The 27,445-nt window shown below is 37.2% G+C and overlaps 3 protein-coding genes and 1 long non-coding RNA gene across 8 annotated transcripts; 1 reads left to right on the top strand and 3 right to left on the bottom strand.

Annotated features, from left to right (window-relative positions):
* Positions 1-10,430: 10,430 nt before the first annotated feature.
* On the bottom strand, positions 10,431-11,162 carry LOC125590535. The gene has a single exon (XM_048764134.1). It carries the CDS (start codon positions 11,160-11,162, stop codon positions 10,431-10,433), a length of 732 nt encoding a protein of 243 aa, XP_048620091.1.
* Positions 11,163-13,654: 2,492 nt separating this feature from the next.
* Positions 13,655-14,738, bottom strand: LOC106394731. The gene is made up of 3 exons (XR_001278984.3): positions 14,560-14,738; positions 14,019-14,199; positions 13,655-13,957 (listed from the first exon to the last, which is right to left on the bottom strand). It is a non-coding gene; the product is annotated as an uncharacterized LOC106394731 (long non-coding RNA).
* Positions 14,739-16,716: 1,978 nt separating this feature from the next.
* Positions 16,717-22,118, top strand: LOC106391580 (BTB/POZ domain-containing protein NPY3). 5 transcript variants are annotated; one of them, XM_013832263.3, is made up of 6 exons: positions 16,717-16,835; positions 16,905-17,180; positions 19,592-19,756; positions 19,820-19,889; positions 20,001-21,104; positions 21,473-22,118. In XM_013832263.3, exons 3-6 carry the CDS (start codon positions 19,695-19,697, stop codon positions 21,932-21,934), a joined length of 1,698 nt encoding a protein of 565 aa, XP_013687717.1. In that variant the 5' UTR covers positions 16,717-16,835; positions 16,905-17,180; positions 19,592-19,694; the 3' UTR covers positions 21,935-22,118. The 5 variants fall into 5 exon arrangements, with proteins under 5 accessions (XP_013687717.1, XP_022563089.1, XP_013687716.1 ...); XM_022707368.2 differs by having other exon boundaries at positions 19,622-19,756; XM_013832262.3 differs by having other exon boundaries at positions 16,719-16,835; positions 16,905-16,983.
* A 937-nt stretch (positions 22,119-23,055) lies between these two features.
* Positions 23,056-26,557, bottom strand: LOC106395562 (probable N-acetyltransferase HLS1). Its single transcript, XM_013835980.3, has 3 exons — positions 24,886-26,557; positions 24,633-24,787; positions 23,056-24,409 (listed from the first exon to the last, which is right to left on the bottom strand). Exons 1-3 carry the CDS (start codon positions 25,048-25,050, stop codon positions 23,584-23,586), a joined length of 1,146 nt encoding a protein of 381 aa, XP_013691434.1. The 5' UTR covers positions 25,051-26,557; the 3' UTR covers positions 23,056-23,583.
* Between the last annotated feature and the right edge of the window lie 888 nt (positions 26,558-27,445).

Consider the following 27,445-nt stretch of genomic DNA (forward strand, 5'->3'; position numbering starts at 1 on the left):
TACCTAAAATTAAAAGCGCCGCTTCTCTTTTTGAAACTTCTCTTCTCCACCATGTCTGAAACTCACAACTCACCGGCGACAAACTCTGAGACCATCACTGTCTCAGCAACCCCAACCCTTCTCAATGTCAATATGACAAACGTTACCAAACTCACTGGCTCAAACTTTCTGATGTGGAGTCGCCAAGTGCTAGCCTTGCTCGACGGCTATGACCTTGCTGGTTATATTGAAGGCTCCATCGTTGTTCCTCCCCAGACCACCACGACGGATGACGAGATCACCACCAATCCGTCCTACACCCTATGGAAAAGACAAGATCGTTTGATCTTCAGCGCCCTCCTTGGTGCAATAACCACGATGATTCAACTGATCCTCTCCACGGCGACGACAGCGGCTGAGATCTGGACCACCCTCACGACGACCTATGTGAAACCCAGTCGCGCCCATGTCAAGCAGATTCGTCAACAAATTCAGACCTGGAAGAAAGGTGAAAAATCGATCAATGATTACTTCTAAGGTCTCACCACTCGATTTGATGAAATCGCTTTGCTTGGGAAGGCTATGGATCATGAAGATCAAATTGAAGCTATCCTTGCTGGTCTTCCTGAGGAGTACAAGACCATTGCTGATCAAATCGATGGCCGTGAAACGCCTCCCTCCCTGCCTGAGATTCATGAGAAGCTTCTCATTCAGGAAGCCAAACTGCAGGCCGTTTCCTCTGCGCCAACTACTGCTCCGATCACAGCCAACTACACCAACTCTCGTAGCTCTTCAAGCTACAATCGCAATCAGAACTGGCGACATGGAGGCTACCGTGGTCATCAGACATGGCAACAACAACAACTCACTGCATCATTTCCACAGCTCAACAACAACAGCTCGCGTGGGTACCAAGGCAAGTGTCAAATCTGCAGTGTCTTTGTCCATAGCGCACGCCGTTGTCCTCAACTTAATGGTGGCTCTTCTCACTCCAACCAAACCGCGCATGTGACTAATCCTCCTTCCTGGCAGCCTCGAGCGAATGTCACACAAGCCAACCTCTACAATCCCAACGCGTGGCTCCTTGACAGTGGTGCTACACACCATCTAACCTTTGATTTGCAGAACTTGGCTCTGCACCAGCCGTATACAGGAGGTGATGAAGTTGCTATTGCAGACGGTACAGGTCTGAAAATTACTCATATTGGCTGTGCTTCTATACCTACACGCTCGAAAACACTTAATCTCAACGACATTCTTTGTGTTTCGAGTGTTCATAAGAACTTGATCTCTGTCTATAGACTATGCAATGCTAATCAAGTTTTTGTGGAATTTTTCCCTGCCTCTTTTCAGGTGAATGATCTCAGCACGAGGTCCAGTTGCTTCAAGGCCGCACGAGGGATGATTTGTATGAGTGGCCGGTGTCCCTTTCTAAACCCGCAGCATCTTTTGCTTCTTATCCAGACACCAAAACCACTCTCTCTCAATGGCACACCAGAGACTTGGCCACCCTTCTTCTTCTACTTTAAAAGCTGTTGTTTCCTGTTTTTCATTACCTTGTTTCACAAACTCTTCTACTTCTTCTCCTTGCAATGATTGTCTACTTAATAAAACTCAGAAGCTTCCCTTTTATCAAAGTATTATTGTCTCAACCCATCCTCTCGAATATCTCTTTACTGATGTCTGGCAATCTCCAATCTTATCCACCCAAAACTATAGATATTATCTTGTCCTAGTTGACCACTTCACTAGGTACACATGGCTTTTTCCTCTTACCAAAAAGTCTGATGTCAAAGACATCTTCCAAACCTTTACACCCATCGCAGAAACCAAGTTCAAAACAAAGATCTGCAACCTTTATTCTGATAATGGCGGTGAGTTCATTGCACTCCGTCCATTTCTTGCCTCTCACGGCATCTCACACCTTACCACCCCACCCCACACCCCTGAACATAACGGTCTTTCCGAGCGGAAACACCGCCACATAGTCGAAACTGGACTATCTCTTCTCTCCTCCGCCAAGATGCCTCTTACCTACTGGCCTTTAGCTTTTGCCACCGATGTTTTCCTTATCAATCGCCTACCCACACCAGTACTCTCCCACACTTCCCCATTCCAAAAACTCTTCCAACATACCCCAAACTATCAAAAGCTCAGAACCTTTGGTTGGCTATGCTTCCCCTGGCTTTGACCCTACGCACCTAACAAGTTAGAGGACAGGTCCATTCCATGTATCTTTGTTGGCTATTCACTTTCTCAAAGTGCATATCAATGCCTTGAACCTGTCTCTGGTCGCATGAATGTCTCGCGACATGTCCGATTCAACAAAACCCAATACCCATTTGCGACCATGACCAAACCTAAACCTGCTTCTCACCCTGAGCCTCCCGTATCTTCTTACTCTGATCCCGTTACTGTTATCCCCACAACATCGCCACTTGTACAATCTCCAGCGTCGGCTGCGAACACTGGACCACCGAGCGAGGATTCATCACCACTGCTGCAGCCGCAGTCTTCAGCAACATCAACAGAACCTGCAACATCTCATCAGTCTACGACTCAGGCGTCTACTTCTCAGGGTCCAAACCCGTCTGTGCAACCAGCAGAGCCGTCTGTTCCAGTTGCAGAACCTTCTGTTCCTCCACCTGCTCCTGTTGGAAATAGGCACTCCATGACTACACGAGCCAAAGATAAAATTTTCAAGCCCATCATCAGGTATAACCTCACTGCTGCTCTACAGTCTGATCCACATTGGATACCAAGTACATGGCAGCAAGCAATGAAGCATAAACATTGGCGTGATGCGATGTCAAAGGAGTTCAACTCAACAAATGAAAATTTAACTTGGGATTTGGTGGAAGTCACTGAAAAGATGAATGTCGTTGGGTGTCGTTGGGTTTTCACCATCAAGTATAACTCAGATGGAACCATTGACAGATATAAAGCTCGGATTGTGGCTAAGGGTTATCATCAGCAACAAGGAATCGACTTTGAGGAGACATTTAGTCCGGTTATCAAATCAACCACCATCAGGATCGTCCTTGGACTTGCTGTGAACAATGATTGGCATGTCCGCCAAATCGATGTCAACAAGGCCTTTCTACAAGGCCACCTTAATGAGGAAGTGTTCATGTCACAACCACCCGGATTCTCCGACTCCGATCGCCCAACGCACGTATGTCGTCTCAAGAAAGCACTCTATGGTCTTAAACAAGCGCCTCGCACTTGGTACTCTGAGCTAAAGTCCTTTCTGCTGCAGTATGGTTTTCACAATTCACTTGCGGATACGTCACTCTTCATACTGAAACAGCACATGACCTTTGTTTATGTTCTTGTGTACGTCGACGACATCTTAGTTACGGGAAGTAATCCTAATGATGTCCAACGAGTGATCACCTCTCTTGCTACTCGCTTCTCCATTAAAGATAAGGGAAATCTTGGATACTTCCTCGGCATTGAGACTCTTCGTACGAGTCACGGACTACACCTCAAGCAGCGAAAATACATCACTGACCTCCTTACAAAGGCCAACATGTTACACGCTAAACCCGTCGCCACTCCACTTGCAAGCCATCCCAAGCTCACGCTCAACTCCGGTTCTCCTCTTACTGATCCACACGAGTATCGCGGTATCGTTGGGAGCCTGCAATACCTCGCACTTACTCGTCCTGATGTCTCCTATGCTGTGAATAAACTGTCACAGTTCATGCACTGTCCAACATCTGATCATTGGCAGGCCGCTAAGCGTGTATTTCGCTATCTCTCCGGGACACTTGATCATGGCATATTTCTTCGGAAACAAACCGCATCTCCTGCTCTCCACGCGTTCTCTGATGCGGACTGGGCTGGTGATGTTGATGACTATGTCTCCACTAACGCTTACATCATCTTCCTACGTTCGCAGCCCATCTCTTGGACGACAAAGAAGCAGAGCAGCGTCGCTCGATCATCCACTGAAGCAGAGTATCATGCAGTGGCAAACACGGCTTCCGAACTACGATGGATCGCGCCTCTACTTCACGAGCTTGGCATTCCGGTTACTACTGTTCCCACGGTTTACTGTGACAACATCGGAGCCACTTACCTTTGCGCGAACCCAGTTTTCCATTCCCGTATGAAGCATATTGCTCTTGACTATCACTTCGTGCGTGGCCAGATACAAAACAGACAACTCCGAGTCACTCATGTTTCCTCGAAAGATCAGCTAGCAGATGGCTTGACAAAACCTCTATCGACAACTCCTTTTCAGACTTCACGAATCAAGATTGGTGTCACCACACCTCCACCATCTTGAGGGGGGATGTTGAGTAAATACTATATATGAAAAGGATCTCTCTGTAATTATCTGATAGTACGAATACCCTACATGTGCTCTTGTATATATACTCTCTACATACTTAATAATATAACTATTCAGCCAATCATATAGTACAAAGCTCATATTAAAATGTTATATAGTATAATAATGTTTTGGCTAAAATCATATTACGTTGAGATAGTATTATATTTTCAATCGACATTGGATCCTTTCAGATTTCAGTGCTGGGGTCTGTTGAAAGAATTAAAAGGCAGAATAAAGATAAAGAGAAACAGTTTTGAATAAGTTTTGACGTTGTAAGCACGTTGTTATAAGACTATCATTAACGCATGCACAGTTTTATAGGTAAGTATTTTTGTTTTTTTTTTTCATTTTGTCCGATTGAAAAAAAAAATAAACGGCGCACCAATCGCAGGCCGCTACGTATCAGTGGAGCCCGCAAACCATGCAAGAATTAAAGAAAGATCGATCTTTATTTTGTGGTTTGTGTGACCGGTTTTTACAAAAAAGTGGGACCCATACCACTAAAAACCCTCTAATATCCTTCTGATAATCCTGGTCTAACATTTTTTGTTATAGTCCCTTTCGACCAAAAACAAAACATTTTTTGTTAAATAAAATATTGGAACATATATATCATGACAATAGAAAAGAATGTTACTTGCAATCCCCTTTTGTCACTAGGGCAAAAGATGGGTTCACTTGTTTTTTCTCGAAAAATTTACTCTCATAGACACTTTATGAGTTTCCAATTACCCAATTAGACACTTTTTGATTGACGCACACTTTATGTGTGTTGAATGGCCAATATACCAAGCTTCTTCCTTATTATTTTTTTCTTTTATTTTAAATTTCGAAAACTTTATCTCATCAGTTTAACTTTCTCTATTTCTAATTCCTAACCCTAATTTTCCTTTTTTCCGATCGACAAGGTGACAAAGCTCAGTCGATGGAAAAAGTGGTGGGGGTGAAGGACGTGGTCGTGGATACCGTAGTGGAAGCAGTTGTGGGTATGGTAGAGGTTGTGGTGTAAGACGTGAGGGTGGATACAGAAGAGATGGATACAGTAGAGGTCCGCCGTGGCAGCCGTCCGGAGTCTTCGTCGTCGCTTCCATTGTAGAGAGAAAGCTCTAGAAACAACAATGGTCAAATTACTCTATTTTACACATATGCTCCTTTGATTTTTTGGATTTTTGCAATTTGACTCCAACATTCTTTAATTTACTTATAGATCCTCTTGATTTTGTCCCAAATTTTTAATTATTTACTTTAATCCATAACAATAATTTTCAACTCATATCCACAATTTATGTTCATTAGAAACTTATCCACAAAAAAATTATAACTTTTTCGTATCCACATAAATTGTGTCCACTGAATTGTGTCCACAAAAAAATCTTAATCCCTTTCTCTCTTTCAAAATGTCACAATAAGTTTTTTGTTCTCTACATGGATTATCTTCAAACAAACAACACAAACTCTAGAAAAATTAACTTCAAACAAGAGCTTCGTTTATAATAACATGTTCACAAACAGTCATAGTTACACAACTATAATTGTAAGAGCTTGTCCATAAGAACATGTCCACCACAAACTTGTTTATAAAAACACATTCACGTGACTCTTGTCCACAACATATATATCCACAAGAAAACTGTTCACAATGTTAATATATGTACCAAACAAAAAAAATTGAAGTATTATAATATATATACATATGGATGTCAAAATAAAAAGTAAAAAACAATTATTTTAATGTCTATACTTTTTTAATATTTACATATTGAAAGTATTAAATAAAGATGAATAAAAGGTGATGGGGAACTTTAGTCATTAAAAAATTACTATCAAACTAATCCTAAACCGTTGGATCTTCTTCTACGAAAACCGATCTAACAGCCAAGAGTAATTCACTACACCCCATACAACTAACTAGTAGTCTCGTAATAAATATTCAATGTATTGTAAACATCCATACACCGATTTCTTTCTAGTTAGCTACCTCAAACCAAGCGTTTTCTCTTTAGTCAAAAGCAAGGCTATTTCGGTCTGAAAATAGCACACTGTACAAGAGAAAGTGTGTCAAATAATATTGTGTCATCGGATGTAAAGAAAAGACAAAATGTGTCTTTTAAGGTAAGCCTCTTTTTTCTCGGTCTATCATTTTCTTAAAAAGAGTCGTCTACTTTAGTCTTTCTTTCTCCTTTCATTCTTCTAAGTTCTGGAGCCAGTACAATAGTCTGTTATTCTGTTTCAACATGTCAAAAAGATAAAACGAAAAATAAACTGTTACATTACACATTTCATAAGGGCATGATTAACCCCGGTCTCTTAGCCGGGGTTCTTAACTTATGATTTGACACTTTTTTGTTTGTTTTTTTTACACTTTTTGGGTAAGAGACGGCTCTTAGGACATCATTATCGCGGGTGTTTAGGTAAGTCTCTTACGGTAATTGCAATTAAAAAAAATTGAAAAAAGAAGAAAGCTGAAGACACGGCTCTTAGATAAGGCCACGAAGGACTGTATCTTGCGGACAGGTGTCAACAAATGAGAGGGTGGAGGTTTGGTTACGCGTTGATCGCGATCAAACTTTCCTCTCTCTCTCTCTCGAATCCTCTCTTCCACAAAAGGGAAAGGCGAATCGTCGGCGACGTCTCGGAGCAGCAACCAACAGCAATGGCGGTTTCTTAATAGATGAAATGTAAAATATCTTCATTAACTTTAATGAATGTACATGTGTCCTTTATATACATGTATGATTAGAGACTAAGCTAACTATCCATCATTAACTTATGACTAAGTATATACACACACTCTATTAGGCCCCCTCAAGATAGCGTCATAACATTGTGAAGACCCATCTTGGACATTAATCTGTTGAACACCATAGGATAGAGAGGTTTCGTCAAAGCATCTGCCAACTGATTCTCAGATCGGACGTGAAGAGTCTTCAGCTGACCAGCAATAATGCGCTCTCGAATGGCATGACACTCACGCTCAATGTGTTTGTTGCGTTCGTGAAACATGGGGTTCTTGGCGATGTGTAAAGCCGCAATACTGTCACAATACAGCACGGGAGTGTTTGGTGAAGGACAGCCGAGCTCAGCAAGCATTCGTGACAACCAGAGAATATCTTTAGAAGTTGCAGACGTCGCACGATACTCAGCCTCGGCTGATGAATGAGAAACGACATCTTGTTTCTTAGACTTCCATGCGATGAGAGAGTTACCAATGAAGATGCAAGAACCAGTCACACTTCGTCTTGTGTCAGGACAGTTAGACCAGTCAGCATCATATAAGGATTTGAGTTGAAATTCATCATCCGCAGGAAAGAATAAACCCTGACCGATAGAGCCTTTGAGATAGTGTAGAAACTTGTGAGCCGCATAAAGATGCGGTTTACGAGGAGCAGATGAGAATTGACACAACCTGTTGACTGCAAAAGAGATATCAGGACGGGTTGTTGTCAAATACATCAACTTGCCAATGAGTCTTCGATAAGGTTCTGCACTTGGTAAAAGTTCACCATCTTCAGCAGCTAACTTGATACTCGGATCCGTAGGAACAGAGGAAGGACGACAACCAAGAAAGCCTGCATCATTGAGAAGCTCAAGAACATATTTATGTTGCCAAATGGAGATTCCCGAAGCTGAGCGTGCTATTTCAAGGCCAAGGAAGTATTTAAGAACTCCCAATAGCTTGAAGTAACTTCGTAGTTCAGTAACAAACCAAGAAATAGCAGCTTCATTATCACTCGCGATAAGAATATCATCAACATAGACTAAGAGGATGATGGTGCCTCGAGAAGAGTTGGAGAGAAACAGTGTGTGATCACCATTGATTTTCTCAAACCCCAAAGAGAGAATTGCCGAAGAGAACTTATCAAACCATTGCCTAGATGCTTGTTTAAGGCCATAGATAGACTTCTTCAAACCTAAGACAGCATTAGGTGGAAGATTGTTCCCTTTTCGTTCAGCATAACCAGGAGGCAAGTCCATATAGATTTCTTCATTGAGATCACCATTCAAGAAAGCATTTGAAATTTTTAGTTGATGAAGAATCCATTTCTTCTTTGCAGCAAGCGCTAAGATCATCTTGACTGTAACCATTTTGGCAACTGGAGAGAATGTATCAACATAGTCAATACCCTCCTTTTGCGTGTAACCTTTAGCCACAAGATGACCTTTATGCCGTTAACAGTACCATCAGCATGAAGCTTGAGTTTTAAAATCCATTTACAACCCACAGTACTCTTCCCTTCAGGCAAGCTGAAAACTTCCCAAGTATCAAGGTCCTCTAAAGAACTAAACTCCACATCCACAGCATTACACCACTCCTTCGATTTCTTTGCCTCCGAAAATTTTAAGGGTTCAGAACAAAGGAGAATGGAATTGATAAAAGCATAATGAAGTGAAGAGAATTTGTTGTAAGTGAGGTAATGAGAGAGAGGATAAAGAGAAGTGAAGTTGCAGTGATAGTCTTGTAAGTAGATAGGTGCTCTACGGGTACGGGAAGATGTAACTGCTAAACGCATGTTAAAATCAGAAGATGACATTGATGGTTCATCAGATGATATTGTTACAAAAGGTAAATCAACATCAGGTTTATCCGGACTTTTAAAGAAAGCTTTTGTTGTGTCGGAAAGAGAAGAATCAGCAAAAGGAAAGATAGTTTCATGAAACAGAACATGTCTTGAAATGGAAATGCTGTTAGATTCGAGATCAAGAAGTTTGTAACCTTTGAAACCCGATGGATAACCAATAAAGATGCAACCTTTGGCACGAGGATCAAATTTGGTACGAGATTTAGGAGAGGTACTCTTATAGCAAAGACAGTCAAAGGTCTTTAATTGATCATAAGCATGAATTTTGGAAGTAAGGATTTGGTAAGGAGATTTATGGTCAAGATTAGGATAAGGAAGACGATTTATGAGAAAGACTGCAGTGAGAATGCAATCTCCCCAAAAAGAAAGAGGAATATGAGATTGAAACATTAAAGCTCTAGCTACATTGAGAATGTGCTGGTGTTTTCTCTCTACAACTGAGTTTTGTTCAGGTGTTTCTGGGCAAGAATGGAAAGAAACAATACCCTTTTGTTTGTAGAGATCAGTGAAAGAAAGCTCAGGAGCATTGTCAGACCTAACCGACTTGACTCTAGTAGAATATTGATTTTCAATCATGGTTAAGAAATTTGGAAACACAAACAAGACATCAGATTTCAATTTCATGAGATAGACCCAAGTTGCTCGACTGCAATCATCAACAATTGTTAAAAAATATCTAAAACCTTCAGATGTGGGAACAGAGAATGGACCCCAAACATCAATATGCAATAGATCAAATGGAGCAACACTGGTTGTATTAGAAATAGGAAACATTAAGCGTTTTTGTTTAGCTAAATGACAAACATGACAATGATGATTTTCTTTAGATTTTGTGGTTTTCAAATGTAAAAGACTAGACAATGAATCAACTTTAGGAAACGCATGATGACCTAGACGAGCATGCCAAGTTTCAATATCAGCAGTGACAGAACAAGCTATCTTATTATTACATGAGAAAGCATGAGCAGAAATTAAAGAACCAGACTCCAAGACATAGATTTGAGATGCGTCTACCCTTGCCAATCATCAATTCCCGTGTAAGATCCTGTATGAAGCATGAAGTAGAAGTAAAACTAATCATTGAGTCAACTTCAGAGGTAAAAGAACTAACACTCAATAGATTGAAACGAAATGCAGGAACGAACAACACATTCTTTAGAATCACATTATCACTCAAACAAACAGAACCTATACCAACAATGCTCTCTGATCTTCCAGAAGGAAGAGTGACAAAAGTGTCAGAAAGAGGAGTTAGTTGGGAAAAAAGAGAGGATGAATGTGAAACATGATGAGTTGCGCCTGAATCGATTATCCAAGAGTCATCAGGAACGGGAGCATCTCCAGAGGCAAGCACAAAAGACATGCAAAAAGGAGTAGGTTGATAAAGGGAAAGGAATGTACCAGACTCTTTTGGAGTTGATGATACGGCTGAAGTGGAAGCAACGAAACCCTCTTGTGAAGGGGTGTGTGGAGTAATGCTGTGATTGTGAAGCTGAGTGCTGAAGAAGGCAATGAACTGTTGCATTTGATCAGGAGTGAGAGCAACAGGAGAAGTAGCATTCATCAGGAGCTGCAGACTGCTGAGGCTGAGAAATCATCTCAGAGTTATCAGGAATAGCAACCATGTTCGCAGATGCATTCTGCTGACCGTTGAGTGGCTTCTGAAACTTGGACTTTGGTTTAAAACCAGGAGGAAAGCCGTGTTTCTTATAGCAACGATCCACAACGTGCCCAAATGCGCCACAATGGGTACAAACGGGTCTACCTTTCTGATATTGAGAGTTTCCTTGATTGCCTGAGACTTGAAATGCTGACAATTCAACACCACTCGAAGGAGGAATGGGAGCAGATCGTTGAGAATCTTCATTGTCCAGTATGTTGTAGACTTCAGAGAGAGATAGCAAGGTTTTCTTCATGGGAATCTGACTTCTAACATGATCATAGCTTTCATTAAGCCCCATAAGGAAGTCAATAACTCGATTTGTTTCCCTTTGAGCCAATAACTCTTCAACTGTAGTCGCAGGAGCTTGAATACTGGAAAATTCTTCCCAATATGTTTGCGTCTGAGTATGATAAGAGGATAAGTCCATAGTGCCTTGACGCAAAGAGAGGAGTTGATGATGAAGCTTGTACAATCTAGGAAGGTTGGACTTGTGAAAGTGAGTGTGAAGGTCTTTCCACATATCAGCAGCCACAGAGAAGTACAAGATACTAGTGTAAATCTTCTTAGTAACGCTGTTGAGCAACCAAGATTTCAGCATACTATTGATTCTACACCAAATCTTGTAGTACGGATCTCTGACAGTTCCGGTTTAGGGATCTATCCATCAACAAATCCTAGTTTGTTCTTAGCTTCTAGACTAGTAGTCATCGTAACAATCCAAGTTCCATAGTTCGATCCGTCTAGAGATTCCGATCCGAGAACTAAACCAGGATGATCTGAGTTCAGCAAGTGATACGGACTATGAAGATTATCGGAAGAATCTGATACCTCAAAAGGACGAGATCAAGACGGAGCTAGATTGAGAGGACGATGAACAGCAGCGCGATTCGAAGATCCAGAGCCTTCGTGAGAGAGATCAGCGTTGCAATGATTGTCGCGAGGAGGAGAGAGATCATCCTCGGCTTGAGATGGAGTGGAGGTGCGATACTTCGAGTTACACTTTCGTTTCCCCATGAATGATCAATCGGAGCTTCGATTAGGTCAATTTGAAGGTAATCGGAGCTGGAGAAGACTGATCGGAGCTATGCGGGAAGAAGAGAAAGCTCGAAAAAGCAATAACGAAGATGATGAGTGCGGAAGCGAGGAAGATTCCAGAGGAAACGAGATTCCGATCTCTGATTTATGGAAGGATAGGAAAGCCATTGTTGCATTCGCTCGTCATTTCGGGTGTTGAACTAAATTGATCAGCATGTTCATACACTTCGTTTTCATTACATTCTGTTTTGAAGAAAAGAAAAATTAAAGTCTTGTTCATTTTGCATGTGGTATGGTCTACTGGGGTTTGATCATGAGATCAGGGACGAGGCTGAGAAAGAAATGGAGGAGGAAGAGGAGTTGCTGCTAAGCCTCAGCCGGAGAAAGCAGATGGTAGTTTTCCTCCATTTACATTTGTTCTTGGTTATTGTTTTGCTTGTTTGTGCTAAGACTAGTGTTAAAAGACAGGAATAAAGGGGACGGCCTAAGATTCTACAGACCCAAGTTCTCTTATATATTATGTGATATGGATGGTAAGGTTTACCTATTCAAGAATCCGTAGTTGTTGCTTTTGGTTTTCTTCTCTTGTTCATTGAACTTTTTTATTAATTTGGTAAACTGCAGACGGAGTTCAAAAGAATCGTGTCACCACTGAAGTACCAGACGAGGTGTGTTACTGCCTTCCCTGATCAGCAAGACCCTGATGGAAAAAAGTTCGATAAAGGTTCATACTTTTCTAACTTCAACCACGATTTGTTAACCCCATGTTATGGCATTAAGTCGATGTTACTTCATGTCTGTTTCGTTACTGGTTTTAAGTTTGGTTCATGTCTGTTTCGTTACTGGTTTTACAATGATTGGTAAAACCAGTTTCGTTACCGGTTTTACAATGATTGGTTGTGTCTGTCTGTGTTTGTGCCTTTGTGGTTTTAAGTTTGGTTCTTTCTTCATATTGAGAGGCTGTCTAATAGGAAACGTACAATGATTGATTGTGTCTCTATTTGTTTGTCGTTACTCTCCATCTCAATACATGGCATGTATCATTAGTTGTTATGCCTTGAAGATTTTTAATTTTTTTTACTAAGAATTTGAGTCTCACTACTTGAATGAGCAGATTGTGTTTTACAAAAGGTCTAATCAAGGACACGAGAGAAGCTCCATGGCAAAAAAAATAAAAAATGGAGTGGCCTGTGTTAGAAGTTTATAGCCCACCCAAGTTGTGAAAGCAGTCCAACCAGAGTTTATCGCTGACCTCACATCGCAGAAATATATGATATCTGCCTTCAATAAAACCTTTGCAGAGGCAGTATGCTTTTTTTTGGATTTTAAGGCAGTGGTAGTAAACTAGACGAATCACTTTTATTGAATCAAGAAGTAGAACTAGACAATGAGGAGTAAGAGAACTGATCTCATACAATCGGCTGAAGTGAATCCATAATCTTGGTTTTACTTTAGTTAGTTCATAAAGAAGAGACGATAGTTCTGCTTGTGAGATATATATGGACCATACATTTGCAACTTTCATTCAATAGTTGATTCACATGTTTTGTATTGTTGTTGTGTTAGTTCTCTATATATGTGTTTATTCGGCTTGGTCATTTTATAGACAAAGTCATTCACTCATCAAACAAGTTCCTTCTTCTCTCCTTCTCACAATCATTGCACAAGTTCTATTTAATCACAAAACAATATTTAAAACGTTATCTTGTACTATGTTTTAAGAAAAAAAAATAAGTTTAATAAGAAAAATAAAAAAAATTAGTGTTTAATTAAATTTTTTTTTTTTAAGAACCTTTAAATAAGAGACTTGCAATGGAACAAATAAATTTTTGGGTATCTTAATCCAGTCTCTTAATTCATTTTTACAATTAAAAGGTATTAAAAAAAATAAGACACCCATTTAGGGACTCTAGGATAATGGTGTTCTTAGAGCAAATCTAATGGTTAGAACTCATTAGGGGTTCTAATGATTAGTTTAATAGTTAATTTTGTAGTTTGTGAAGTTTAAAACTTTTGCTAAGGTAATTAAATTTGTCATGGTCCAATGGAAGAACCTTTTTGAAGTTTTTAAAAATTGATTTTTTTTTTTAAATAAGATGCCAATTCAATCTCAGGAACAACAACGACAACAACAACAACAAGAGAATGAATCCTAATGGGAAGGTTGGAGATTATTACGCAGTAGCAGAGGTAAAGACTATCAGTAAAATGAGGCCGACTCTTCTTGAATTGTATGATGATCCCTTGGCTTTCTCGCGTACTCTCCATTTGAAGCAGTGGTACAACAAGAAGAGAGCCAAAAGACAAGATCCAGACAGCAGCTGGGATGAAACCAGGAGCACCTGTGAATCCAACATACTGCAAGAACATTACTACATATCCTAGAACTTGAATAAAACAAGAACAGGAGGAGACTTACTGCCCAATATATTGTTGGTGATATTCCAGCCTCCAATGTAAGGCTTAAAGGCCGTGAGAATCAGGTCTCTTGGTTCTGTGAGCTGCCAGGACGAGGTAATCAGATGGATCAGCTGAAGGTCCTGGTGCTAACGATTCTGCTGATGAGATTGCACCTTTCCATGATCCAAAATTAAGTGAGCCTGTGAGCATTGCCAAAATTTCACATGATCAGAATTGTCAACACCCAACAAAAAAAAACAAAAAGTTACAAAACTCATCACAAGTTTCAAGCTTTGATTGATAATCTTGCCTAAAACAATGATTTTGACTTCAACATTTCAAAGCATTCACAGATTGAAACCCACAAAATTATGAAGTAAAACCGACACTAAACAACAGGTCACAGATAATAGAAACTTTAAAAAGATCAAAGCTTTTAATTCAGGATGGTAAAACCCAGAAACCAAGATGACATTACAGAGAACTCAACAGCAAAAAAAAGTCAATTAAGAAACGAAAAACGTGAAAGAGAGGAAAAAAAACAGAGAGAAGGAAGAAACCTAATATGAGCTTAAACGGATCCTGTGCGGCGGCGACAGAGGATGAATCACGGGAAAGAGCTACGGAGCTACGGAATACGGAAGAGAAACGAGACGAAGGAGAGAGAGAGAGACATTTCAGGATCGGTCGAGTAGGAGTGTGCCACGTTAGGGGTCCTTACCGAATCCAAAAACCCTCATTTAAACACCGGCTCTTCTGTTTCTTTTCTTTTTTCATTTATTTTTCTGCTTTTTTTTCTTAGGAACCGGGCATTATATCTCTTATTTAAAAAACGGTTCTTAGTTTTCCTTAGTTAAAATATAAAAAACTAAAAAATGTCTCTTAGCCGAAGATAAGAACCTCAGTTAAGAGAATGTAGTTAATAATGGTCTAAGTGAGTGCAGAGAAAATATTTAAGAAATATATTCGGTTGAAACATTATTTGTATCAGTTCAGAAAAAAAAAACATTATTTGTGAGTCAGATATCGGATATTGATAAAAGGAAGCAGGGCAGAGTTTTACTTGTCAGAGTTAGCGTGAATGAGTTTATAATAACTTCGGGTTTGAAGATTAGCATTGAGAAGTCTACGTTGTATCTTTCTGGGGTCTCTGAAGGGGAAGAGAGTAGAATATTATCAAATTTTCCTTTTGCGAAGGGTGAGCTCCCAGTCCGTTATCTGGGACTGCCTTTGACGACCAAAGCTATGCGACAGCAAGATTACTTTCCTTTGGTGGAGAAGATTAGATGTCGGATTAGCACATGGACGAGTAGGTTTCTCTCTTATGTCGGGCGTTTGCAGTTGATCAAAGCTGTGATAATGAGTTTGGTAAATTTTTGGGCTTCAGTCTATCTACTTCCTAGTAAATGTATTCGGGATATTGAGCGAATCTGTGGAGCATTTTTGTGGTCGGGTCCAGAACTGAAGTCTACCGGTGCTAAAGTGGCTTGGTCAACGGTTTGTTGGGAAAAAGAGGAGGGAGGTCTGGGCATAAGAGATCTTAAAGTGGTGAATAGAGTAAATGTTTTAAAAATCATTTGGAGGCTACTCACGGGATCATCTCTCTGGGGAAATGGATAAGGAGTAACCTATTAAAGCAAAAGAATTTTTGGGAGATCAAGGAGGATACGCATATGGGGTCTTGGATGTGGAGAAAGATGATCAAAATGAGAGGTGTTGCAAGGAGTTTTCATAAAAAAGACTTGGGGAATGGAAGAAATACTTCTTTCTGGTTTGATCATTGGTCTGAGAAGGGAGTTCTAATTACACTGTTGGGGGAAAGAGGTATAGTAGATATGGGCATTAAACGTGAAGCCACAGTAGCAGAAGCTATTATGAGAGATAAAAGGAGGAGAAGTTATCGTTCTTTGGCTCTTAGGGAAATTGAGGCAGAAATGGAGACTGTTCGGAGGAAGCTACGAGTGGAGAATGAGGATGTAAATATGTGGAAGGATGGGTCGGGGTATAGACAAAAATTCTCAACACATGCTACTTGGATGTTGCTTCGTTCGCAAAAGGAGAGGTGTAGTTGGGCTAGGAGTATTTGGTTCTCAAAGGCGACTCCTAAGTATGCGTTTGTTTTATGACTGGCTGCTCGGAACAGACTCTCAACAATGGACAGAATCGTTCAGTGGGATCCTGGTGCGGACACAACTTGTGTGCTTTGTAAAAGGGATTTGGAATCTAGGAACCATTTATTTTTTGAATGTTCCTTCTCTAGTCAACTAAGGGGATTCTGGCTGGTGATTACACAAATGTTTGGTCGAGCATTTTTGACATCATATCGGATGAGGGAATGGAAAGGAAGAAGAGGTTTTGTCTGTGCTATGCTTTGTAAATTGTTGTGCATACTTTGTGGAGGGAGAGAAATAGGATCAAACATGAAGAGAAGTCTACTCCTATTGCAGCTATTATAAAAATGGTGGACAAAAGTATAAGAAACAAGCTGAGCATTATGAGGTCCAAAAAAGTAAAAGGGTGGAAAAGTGGTTTGCAGATTTGGTTTAGTACTAGAATTTTAAAAAAAATTCTAAGGTTGGAGGTTTTAGAAGGTCTATCTCAAATTTAAAGGTATACATTTGATGTAAGAAGTGTTTTTTTGATGAATAAATTTAGCATTCATTCAAAAAAAAAAAAAAGAGTTTATAATAACTACACACATTAAAAATCATAGCTACTTCCTACTACTAAACGCTTTTAAAGTTAAACCACTGATTCGAGTTTTTAGCCACTAGAGATAAGAAGAAGGTAACAACACATCACTGAGTTCGATTGAAAACAATGAGACAAATCCTGGGTAAACTATACACAAAACCCTTTCTTTTTAAAAAAATATCAAATTTAAAAATATTTTTTTCTTTTAAAGGCTGAGTAGTGGAGACGGTGGTGCTGATTCAGAGAGTGGGACATTGGGGACAGGACATTCTGAAGGTTTCAGATTTGCAGTAAGTAAGAAGAAATAAGAAAACAGCTCATCTTCTTTTGATTCTCTCTGTTTTTTTTACTTCTTTTGTTGGATTGTTGTTTTGTTTTTTGTCTGATTTTCTCCGTGGAGTCGAGTTCTCTGTCTATAAACAAGCAGCAATTTAGCTTACACTTGTTTTCCACTGTCTTTGTTTTTTTTCTCTCCACCAAAGCCAAGGTATGAGTTTTCGTTTACTGCTATTCATTTTTTTTTGGATCAAATACTGCTATTCATTTATTTGAAAATTTTGTTCCTAAATAGAAATAAAAACCTCAAAATCTAGGGCTTGAGACGAGACTTCTGCTGATATCTACACATGTTTAAGTTCGTAATTCTGTAGATTTGAAATTTGAACCACATGTTTCAGTATCTGAATTTAGTTTATATGTTCTATTATTGGGTCCATCTGATTTTTCTAATCAGATAAATCATAGGTTTTGGATAATTGGTTTTACGAACTCACCACCATAGCATAATCTTTCTTTTATTTTAGATTTTAGCAAAAAAAAAAACCTAATCTTTGCTTTTTTACTTCTGCAACTCTCCATGCATCGATCTCCATTGTTTTTTTATATAAAAAATCTATTTAATGCTTTTGTTTCTCGACACAAACAAAGAACACTGCGTTATTCTTTTTTTTTGGTTTAATTTTTAAACGAGTAACCTGCGTTATTCTTAGTCTGATTATTCGCACTTTTTTCCCAGGGTTTTGTTTCTTCTTCCTTTGATGCTTTCTGAACCTGATAAAAGATTCGGTAGGAAAATAGAACAGACACTTTGATAATAAAGAAAAATATGTTCTATTATTGGGTCCATCTGATTTTTCTAATCAGATAAATCATAGGTTTTGGATAATTGGTTTTACGAACTCGCCACCATAACATAATCTTTCTTTTATTTTAGATTTTAGCGAAAAAAAAAACATAATCTTTGCTTTTTTACTTCTGCAACTCTCCATGCATCGATCTCCATTGTTTTTTTATATAAAAAATCTATTTAATGCTTTTGTTTCTCGACACAAACCAAGAACACTGCGTTATTCTTAGTCTGGTTATTCGCACTTTTTCCCAGGGTTTTGTTTCTTCTTCCTTTGATGCTTTCTGAACCTGATAAAAGATTCGGTAGGAAAACAGAACAGAGACTTTGATAATAAAGAAAAACTAGAGCTTTTTCGTGAAGTAATTATATGTTGTTACAACCATGATATACTATATATAAAAATTATAATACAAATTTTGACTAATTAGTAATATATATAAATGACTAATACGATTATTCATGTGTAACTGTCAATTGTATAATAAAATTTACTCGATAAAATAATGTCATACGAACAACTATGTATGTTTTTTTTTAAGTAAACGCTACGTGATATTAAGTGTAACATAATTTCTATATTAGTCATTATTTTTTAAAAAAAACTTAGCAAGTGAAATTTATAATTAAAATTTGAAAATAAGAAAAATGATTATTACAAAAGAAATGAGTTAATTCATAAAAACATATGGGCTGATATCGAGAATATTCTGTTTATTGTGTGTTATGGTGAAACCAACAAAATAGGAAAGGTAAGATTTTATAGACAAAAAGTTGACTTTATGGTTATAATAATTATTACTAATCAATTCTACATATGATCTGATCTTTGGAGAAACACGAACTTGGATTCTATAAGTCTTCTAGCGTTAATTTCCTCAAAAGAACAATTTGCTGTTGTTCTGGATAATTAAGTTTGAATTAAAATTGTTCTATTGTTATGAACAATGGTTGTTTTTTTTTTTGACGTCATGAACAATGGTTGTTAGTTAATCTTTTTCTATGAGTTGAATTACTAATAAAGTTTAAATAACTTTGATGTTGGTGCAGGTTAAATAAGCTAAGGATGCACTTCATAATATAAACTATGTTTTTGTGTCGATATTTTAAATGAGATGATTTGGTGGAAAGTTATATTATATGCAGATTATTTGTTTATGTAATCTTTAGTTGTTATTATTTTTGGAAATTATTTAATATATGGAAAAGATAAACATTACTTAAATATAGGTTTATTTAATTTTCAGTGGTATTGAGTTGTAAAAATATTTTTCAAGTTTAAGGGTTAGTCTAAATTTGTACTTCTCTTTTAATAAAATAGATTATTTGTTTATGTAATTTTTAGTTGTTATTATTTTGGAAATTATTTAATATATGGAAAAGATAAACATTAATTAAATATCGGTTTATTTAATTTTCAGTGGCATTGAGTTGTAAATATTCTTTAAGTTTAAAGGTTAGTCTAAATTTGTAGTTCTCTTTTAATAAAATAGATGCAACGTGTCAGATTTATAAGCAAGTGGAGCATATCCTCCTTTTATTTTATTTTTTTTGGGGGGGGGGGGGGGGGGGGGGGGGGGGTGTTTTGCTCTTTCATGTTTCCCTTTAATCACTTGAAAGTTACCAACTTAAGAAGCAAACTAGGTATCTTCTCATTCAGTGCATGTCTTAAGGCTCTGTTTTATACAGTTTCACAGCTTATGCTTCAACAACACTATGCTTGTTTATACTTTTTGCATCCAATAAGAATCTAAGACATTTTTTTTTTGAAGTCTTAATGCTCTCGTGGTGACTACAATCAGATTTGATTTGCGAGAAGAAGAGAGCAGACCAATCTTCAGAAACCTCTTTCTTGTTTTTTTTTAAAAAGGAGAAATGAAGTTTATGAAACTTGGAACCAAACCGGATTCATTTCAGTCTGATGAAGATTGCATAAGGTATTCAAAAATGTCTATTTTTCATTGCTTATTGAATCTTAACTTTTTCTAGCTGCTTACCAGGTATGTAGCATCTGATTTAGCAACCGATGTAGTTGTCAACGTTGTAGATGTGAAATTCTATCTTCACAAGGTACAATCAAGAAACCAAACCATTGTTGTGTCGTTTTAGCTGCTGTTACTACTATTCTATAATGAAAACTTGTTTGGTTTGTTTTATCATTTAACCAAAAAAAAAAAACAGTTTCCTCTGCTCTCAAAAAGCGCTCGTCTTCAGAAACTGATAGCTGCAACGGTCGACGAACAATCAGACGCTGCTGAGATAAACATACCCGATATTCCAGGAGGCCCTCCAGCGTTTGAGATGTGCGCCAAGTTCTGTTACGGTATGACCGTAACACTCAGCGCTTACAATGTCGTAGCTGCTCGTTGCGCTGCTGAGTATCTCGAGATGTATGAATCTACCGAGAGCGGCAATCTTGTTTACAAGATCGAGTTTTTCTTGAGCTCGAGTGTTTTGAGAAGCTGGAAAGACTCCATCACTGTTCTCCAGACGACAAGAACGTTACATCCGTGGTCCGAAGATGTGAAGAAGATCGATGAGAGATGTTTGGAATCAATCGCTTCGAAGGCTGCAGCGGAACCAGCGAGAGTAGATTGGTCTTATACGTATAACAGAAGAAAAGTTAGCAACGACAATGGTGTGGCTAGAGATTGGTGGGTGGAGGATCTCGCCGAGCTTAGCATTGATTTATACAAAAGAGTTGTTTCTACGATCAGAAGGAAAGGCGGTGTTTCGCCTGAGGTTATAGGAGAAGCTCTTGAGGTATATGCTGCCAAGAGAATACAAATAGATGATGATGATGATGTGGACGAACAGAGGTGTTTGTTGGAGACATTGGTCTCGTTGTTGCCTAGTGAGAAACAGAGTGTTTCTTGTGGGTTCTTGATCAAGCTGTTGAAATCATCGGTTTCTCTGGAAGACGTGAGGAGAAAGTTAAGTAGGAGAATAGGAGAGAAGCTAGAGGAAGCAAGTGTGGATGATCTCTTGATCAGAGCTTCTTCAGAAGGATGTGAAACGGTCTATAACATTGACATTGTTGAGACTTTAATCGATGAGTTTATTACACAAACAAAGAAAAGAGATGAGCTTGTTTGTTCAGACATGTCTGTTTCAGACAGCTCGAAATCAATTGTCGCCAAGCTAATGGATGGATACTTAGCTGAGATCTCGAGAATCGAACCAAATTTCTCTACTTCAAAGTTCATTGCAATAGCAGAGAAGGTTTCTTGTTTCCCAAGATCATCACACGATGGAGTTTATCGTGCCATTGACATGTTCTTGAAGGTAACTTCTGATCTTCCTAAATGTTCATTCCTATATTTTTATCTAAAATAAAATAAAACTCTATTATATAGGTGGATTTTTTCTAATATATGCCTATATAATATACTTCTATTTTTAGGGGAAAATGTAAAAAAAAAAAAAAAAAAAAAGCTATTTCCATCTCTAAATATAGAGACAAAATAGTAATTTTCTATATTTTTCATAAAAAAAAAAAAAAAAAAAAAAAACTCTATTATAAAAACATACATTAGCAAATCAGTTCTATAATAAATAAAAAAATATTTTAGAGAAATATAAATTGGAATGCTCTAATAAAGTATTATGTAAATTGAAACTCATTATGTATCTACTTGTATATGGTTTTACAGCAACATCCAGGAATATCAAAGAGTGAGAAGAAATCGATATGTCGATTAATGGACTGCCGGAAACTATCACAGGAGGCATGTGCTCACGCCGTGCAAAACGAGCGGTTACCTTTACGTGTCGTTGTGCAGATACTCTTCTTCGAGCAGGTTCGCCCCACCGCTAAACCTTTGCTTCCACCGAGCACCTCTCACGGGAGCTCGAGGAAGACGACGGAAGAAGAAGAGTGTGACTCAGTAACAGCCACGGAGGAGACGACGAGAGACAAGACGAGTAGTTCTGAGAAGACCAAGGCTAAAGGAGTTGTGATGTCACGGATTTTCTCGAAGCTTTGGGCTGGTAAAGACAGAGATGGGGTCGGAGATGTTAGTCGCTCGGATACTAGTGAAAGTCCTGGCTCAGCCACCACCACCGTCGATGATAAATCGACACCGTCCACCCGCCGGAGAAGATCACCCTCTTGACTTTAGACTATTTTCGGGTTATTGTTTCTTTCTTGATTAGGGCAATAGTTTAAGCTAACTTGCTTTTAGATCAAACTTGGGCTATCATATAAGTTTTTTTTTTGGTGATAATACGCATAGCCCTAACTTTTTGGTTTATGTAACCGTTACAATTTTGTGAAACCTAAATTCTAATGTTTCCTTAGTTATCTTCTCTAGAATCAAATGGTAAAACATGGACGTAGAAGGAAAACTAATGTTTGTTAGAATGTAAAATCCGAACTCTAATGTTTCGTTTGATATCAAAATTCTAAGACATAGACCAGTGTGGATTAAAGAGACGATTCCTCTGTTTTTATTCATCTGTTGGTTTGCAAATTGCAATGATTGGAAGACTACCAACCCGAAACTGATTCAGAAGTTGGGGTATGTAGGTTCCACCAAACTGTGTACTCTGCTACGTTCAAATCGGCTTGTCCGCAAAATCATACTTGCAGGACTCAAAAACATAAAAATTTACATTTTACACGAAAATATAGTTTTGCGGATGGACCGTCTCCTCTCTGAATGTCCACTGCTTCTTCAAGCTGCATATTACAATGGCAGAATATTCTCTTTGGTCTCCAAGTCAACTATTTCTACTGAAACTACTATCGATCGCACCATGCAGAACGTTTCATCTTGTTCCCGACTCGATTGCTTCTCGATCTTTCTTTGAATTTTAGCTTAGTTGTTACACGCATGTGTTGTAATTGTCACAAGTGGTCTACCAACTTTTTCTAATCTCTTTAGAGGACTAGTGGGTAGTATGTTTTTAATTTGGTATAAATCTTAACATTCAAACGTAGAAAGACTTCGTATCTATTGAACAGAACCTGTTCTTTCTTTGTTAATTAAATACTAGCAATTTGCAAGATAATCATCTATTTTATATAATGAAAAGCCTTTTAGCCTGCCAAATTTGACCAGAAGAAAACTATAAAGAAAAGGTGGTTAGTCTTCTATGAGCTTCTTTGTTCTACGTCATCCAGTTTATATTATATACTTTCAAAAGTTTACGTTTGTTCCATTTTGTTAATTTATTTGCTTTTTATTATCTATTGATTTTGGATTCATCAACCTTTTCCTTTAAAATAGTGTTCGATCTACGTAACCAAAAACCGTAGACTTTGGTTTTGACTTCCTTTCCTACGGGAATATGAAATTACATTTTACAACTTGAGATTATTCAAATATGATCGATTATCTAGCTTTCACAACTGATTTTTTGAATGAAAAACAGATATAAAATTACAATTTGCTCTATATACGTGACTTAGTCAGTGAAATCACTCATTATCAGCTAACTAATCTAAGCATGATCATACAGTCTCATAGTCATACCTAGAACATTTGACTGTTCTGTGAACAATAATCCATTAATACATAGATAATAACCGATAGTATGATTCAAGTAACATTAAAAACATTGGTACATAGTGCATGTTTTACTAGCTTGTGTTTGTAAACCAGTTTATTTACACTTGATCGAGTATGAAATTACAGATAAAACTAAAAGCGTAAGGAGAGTAATCGAGTATATATAACACTAAAGACTTAGTCTCGGATTTTGTAATTTCAATTCTTGTGTTTAGTGTTTAGATTCCTCTAATGATATCATAAACAAATCATTATAAATCTCTAGGGTCAACGAAAACGGACAATCCAGGCGTTGACTTAGTCCAGTCTACACCGTCATCATCATCTCGGAGACGTTTCAAGCACCACAAATCCTCCGGCGAGAGAGCCTTCCAGTGAGGGATACCAGCTCTGAGTGGCTCACAGCTCCCCACTTCAGCAGCCACAACGGCGCAGCCACTCTTTTTAGCTATGTTATGAGCGTGTGAACAAAGCGCCTCCACCATCTCCGCGGCCTGTGGCCCTTCTCCGCCGATACCATACAAGAAATGCATGGCGAATGGCTTGAAAAGATTAGGAAACGACGGGATCTTCAGAAACGGTAACGCGCCGTCTAAAACGCGCGTCGTCTTCGCTAATGTGCGTTTGAGACGAGAAGTCCCTTGAACTTGAAGCTTGTACACTTCTTTGCTGTTCCAGATACTTATAACTGCCCATGACCCGGGTAGAGACCCGGAAACGTAGTCACTGCCACGTGGCACGGCCAGGAAAGTGCCTAAAGAGAGTTTGTTGGTGAGGATTGAGTTGATGTCCGAAGGGAAAAACTCGGTGGAGGAGAACCGGTTGCGGTAGATTGACTCGGCGTCGGAGGGATCGACTTTGATGATTTTGACTCGGCGTGAGACTGTGACTCGGTGGTTAAAGACAGGGTTGACCAGGAAAGTAGGTGTTCGGTACTTGGAATAACCGCTTTTCTCGGTGAAGAGTTTGACCGAAGCTGCGTTGTCGTTTTCCGTTTGCACGTATGCGTAAGCGGCGTCGTTTAGTCGAAACCAATCTTCGAGCCTTTGGACCAATTTCAATCCAATTCCCATCCTCCTATAATATTTAAATTTAATTACTTGTCAGTATTTTTAAAATATCAACAAATAATCTGAACTTCCTTTTCCGTTAGGCGTTATGTATCATCAAAATATATTAATTTAACTAGTAAGCATCATATGGTTTTGTTTATGAAGAAATGATTGTAACAAATGTGTAATTAAGGCATTGGTTATAATAAAATGAATAATTAAAGAAAACACTATAAATGAACTCGAACCTGTAGTACGGAGAGACTCGGAGGCCGGAGACGAAGGCGAGTTTGGTGGTGCTTATTACCGGTGAATTGCCATCGTGTAATGCATTTCCACCGCGTGTCACTGTCTTGATCGTTCCTCTGATCATCCCAACTATCTCAGTATCGATCTCAGCCACCTGTCACATGCATTGCCCAAATTAAAACGAGAAAAAAATAATGAAAAAGAGCAAATCAAACCATTGAACGTTAACGTGTATATATTGCGTAAACGTACCAGCATGTAGAAAGAAGGAGATTGTCGGATCCGAGCAAGCGGGTCACCCATGAGATCAACTAATAAAGACCCGACTTCACAGCTTTTCTCAAGCTCTTCCACTCTCTTTAAGTCTCTGCTTGGATCATAATCTCTCACCACAACTACTTGAAAACCTTTCCCCATAATTTAAAATCAACTTATCAGCTAATAAAAGCTTTAGTATAAAATCGTACGGAAGCCTAACAAAACTTTTCTTCTTGCAAATATTTCAGATTGCTTCTTTCACAAAGTGAGTATTGTCATTAGTCTATTTATAGTTAGGATTTAGCTTTGCTCTCCTAGTTAATTAGTATATGATTAGGGTTTTTATTTAATTATCACTATCTCTTTCTCTCTATTTTATAATGTCAATGTTGTAGTTAGTGCTCCTTCTTTGGAACTCTGTCGATTCTTCCTCATTTCTGTGTGTATTTTTATTTACAAATTCGCATATCTAGCTATATTTTATGTTTGATGATCCGGTTATGATTCGTGTATTGCAATATTTTCCGAGAATATCACGGCTCATATGTTAATTCCGTTTTAAAGTATACTAGGTGCTTTGTCCGTGTTTGCGGGCATAATCGTTTACTAATAATTATTAATATATGTATTATGATTTAAACATGATGATAACTTATTCTGTATATTTTTAATCATTTTATTTTTCTTTGATTTTTATCTCGGTCTACGTCTTCTTAATACAAAACAAAACCATAAAACTATGAGACCATGAGAACATAAATATATATCAAATATTCACAATAAAATAAACTAAAAATGTGAATTTTTTTTTTACAACGAAAAATGTGAACTTTTGGTCTCTATTAATCCACTTTGTATTTTTAAACCAGAAAAATGCATTAAATTACCAAAAAAAACATTGAAACACACAAATTCAAGTAAACTTTAGAAGAAAACTTTTTTAAAAAATGAATTGAGATAATGATAATATTTCATTGGTTTACTTGATAAATATATACATTAACTTATCTTAATATTTCATAAGTTTACATTTCATAAAAAAAAAGATAATGATAGTTTTATTATTATAGTTATTATACAATGATAAATCTAATTATCTATTTTTAAAATATCTACTTTAGCCGTTTTAGAAACTAAACCATTAAACACATGTTCATAACATGATTACATAGTGAACTCTCTAAACTTAATAGCAAAACAAAAAATTTCTTATATATTTAACAGTAATAAAACATACACGTGAAATAACTACCATTAAATAATTTAGAATAACTAATTCATTATTCCAAACTGTATGTAACAAAACCGATTTGCTTCCTAGTCTTTCAAACTCAACGAAAGAAAGAAAAACATAAAACTCCAACTAAACATAAAACAAATATCGAAAGTATATAAATATAGATGTCAAGAACCCAAAAGAAGATCTAGAGGTAAAGAGAGAATTAAGTTTTGATGTTATTCATATAGCCGTTAATGCAGACAACTCCAACCAATAATATTGTTTGACCTGCACAAAATGATTGAACCACTGAAAAGAGAATGTTCACATCAGCATAAAAGTGATGAAGAGAACACAAGCAATTGAAACAACCAAAAAACACTATACCTAGAGGATGAAACAAAAACCTTAATCGATACAACTTAAAATGAATGAGAAAGATGAAACTATGGAGTTTAAAACCTCTTACATCACATGAAAATAAGAATTAGTCTTCACTTGTGAAAGTTAACATATTTATAATTCTAGTTTCAATTAGAAAGTTCGAGATAGTTATATTATTTAAGTTAATAAATTAATGATTTAAGCTAAAAACTAATAAGAATATGACAAATAAGCAAAATTAACTAAAATTATGGAGAATATGATAAATCATCAAAATCATAAATATTATTTAAATTAATAAATTAAATAGAAATTTGGAAATATTTATATTATTTAAATTAATAAATTAAATATTTAAGTTAAAAACAAATAAGAATATGAAAAATAAAAAAATTAGCTAAAATCATCTTCACTTGTGAAAGTTAAAATATTTATAATTCTAATTTCAATTAGAAAGTTCGAGATAGTTATATTTTTTAAATTAATAAATTAATGATTTAAGCTAAAAACTAATAAAAATATGACAAATAAGCAAAATTAACTAAAATCATGGAGAATTTGATAAGTCAGCAAAAATATAGATATTATTTAAATTAATAAATTAAATAGAAATTTTGAAATATATATATTATTTAAATTAATAAATTAAATATTTAAGTTAAAAACAAATAAGAATATGAAAAATAAACAAAAATTAGCTATAATCATGGAGAATGTGACAAATCAGCAAAATCACTTCATATAAATAGAATTTCAAAATAGTTATATTCTTTAAATTAATTTATTTAAATATTTAAGTTAAAAACTAATAAGAATATGATAAATAATCAAAAATTAGTTAAAATTATAGAGAGTGAGACAAATCAGTAAAATCACTTCATAAATAATAGTACAGATAGAGATGGATGGATACAACAAAAACTAATAAGTAACAACCCACGATTCTAACTT

This window comes from Brassica napus, chromosome C7 (assembly GCF_020379485.1).
Source record: "Brassica napus cultivar Da-Ae chromosome C7, Da-Ae, whole genome shotgun sequence".
Taxonomy (NCBI): Eukaryota; Viridiplantae; Streptophyta; class Magnoliopsida; order Brassicales; family Brassicaceae; genus Brassica; species Brassica napus.

What these genes read in the sequence shown, in the direction of transcription:
- LOC125590535 (XM_048764134.1), bottom strand. Translation starts at nt 11,162, where the DNA reads ATGCTGAAATCTTGGTTGCTCAACAGCGTTACTAAGAAGATTTACACT.
- LOC106391580 (XM_013832263.3), top strand. Translation starts at nt 19,695, where the DNA reads ATGAAGTTTATGAAACTTGGAACCAAACCGGATTCATTTCAGTCTGAT. An exon ending in TGAAATTCTATCTTCACAAG is followed by an intron (nt 19,890 to 20,000) that starts GTACAATCAAGA and finishes AAAAAAAAACAG; the next exon opens with TTTCCTCTGCTCTCAAAAAG. An exon ending in CCATTGACATGTTCTTGAAG is followed by an intron (nt 21,105 to 21,472) that starts GTAACTTCTGAT and finishes ATGGTTTTACAG; the next exon opens with CAACATCCAGGAATATCAAA.
- LOC106395562 (XM_013835980.3), bottom strand. Translation starts at nt 25,050, where the DNA reads ATGGGGAAAGGTTTTCAAGTAGTTGTGGTGAGAGATTATGATCCAAGC. An exon ending in CTCCTTCTTTCTACATGCTG is followed by an intron (nt 24,788 to 24,885) that starts GTACGTTTACGC and finishes TGCATGTGACAG; the next exon opens with GTGGCTGAGATCGATACTGA. An exon ending in CGAGTCTCTCCGTACTACAG is followed by an intron (nt 24,410 to 24,632) that starts GTTCGAGTTCAT and finishes TAAATATTATAG; the next exon opens with GAGGATGGGAATTGGATTGA.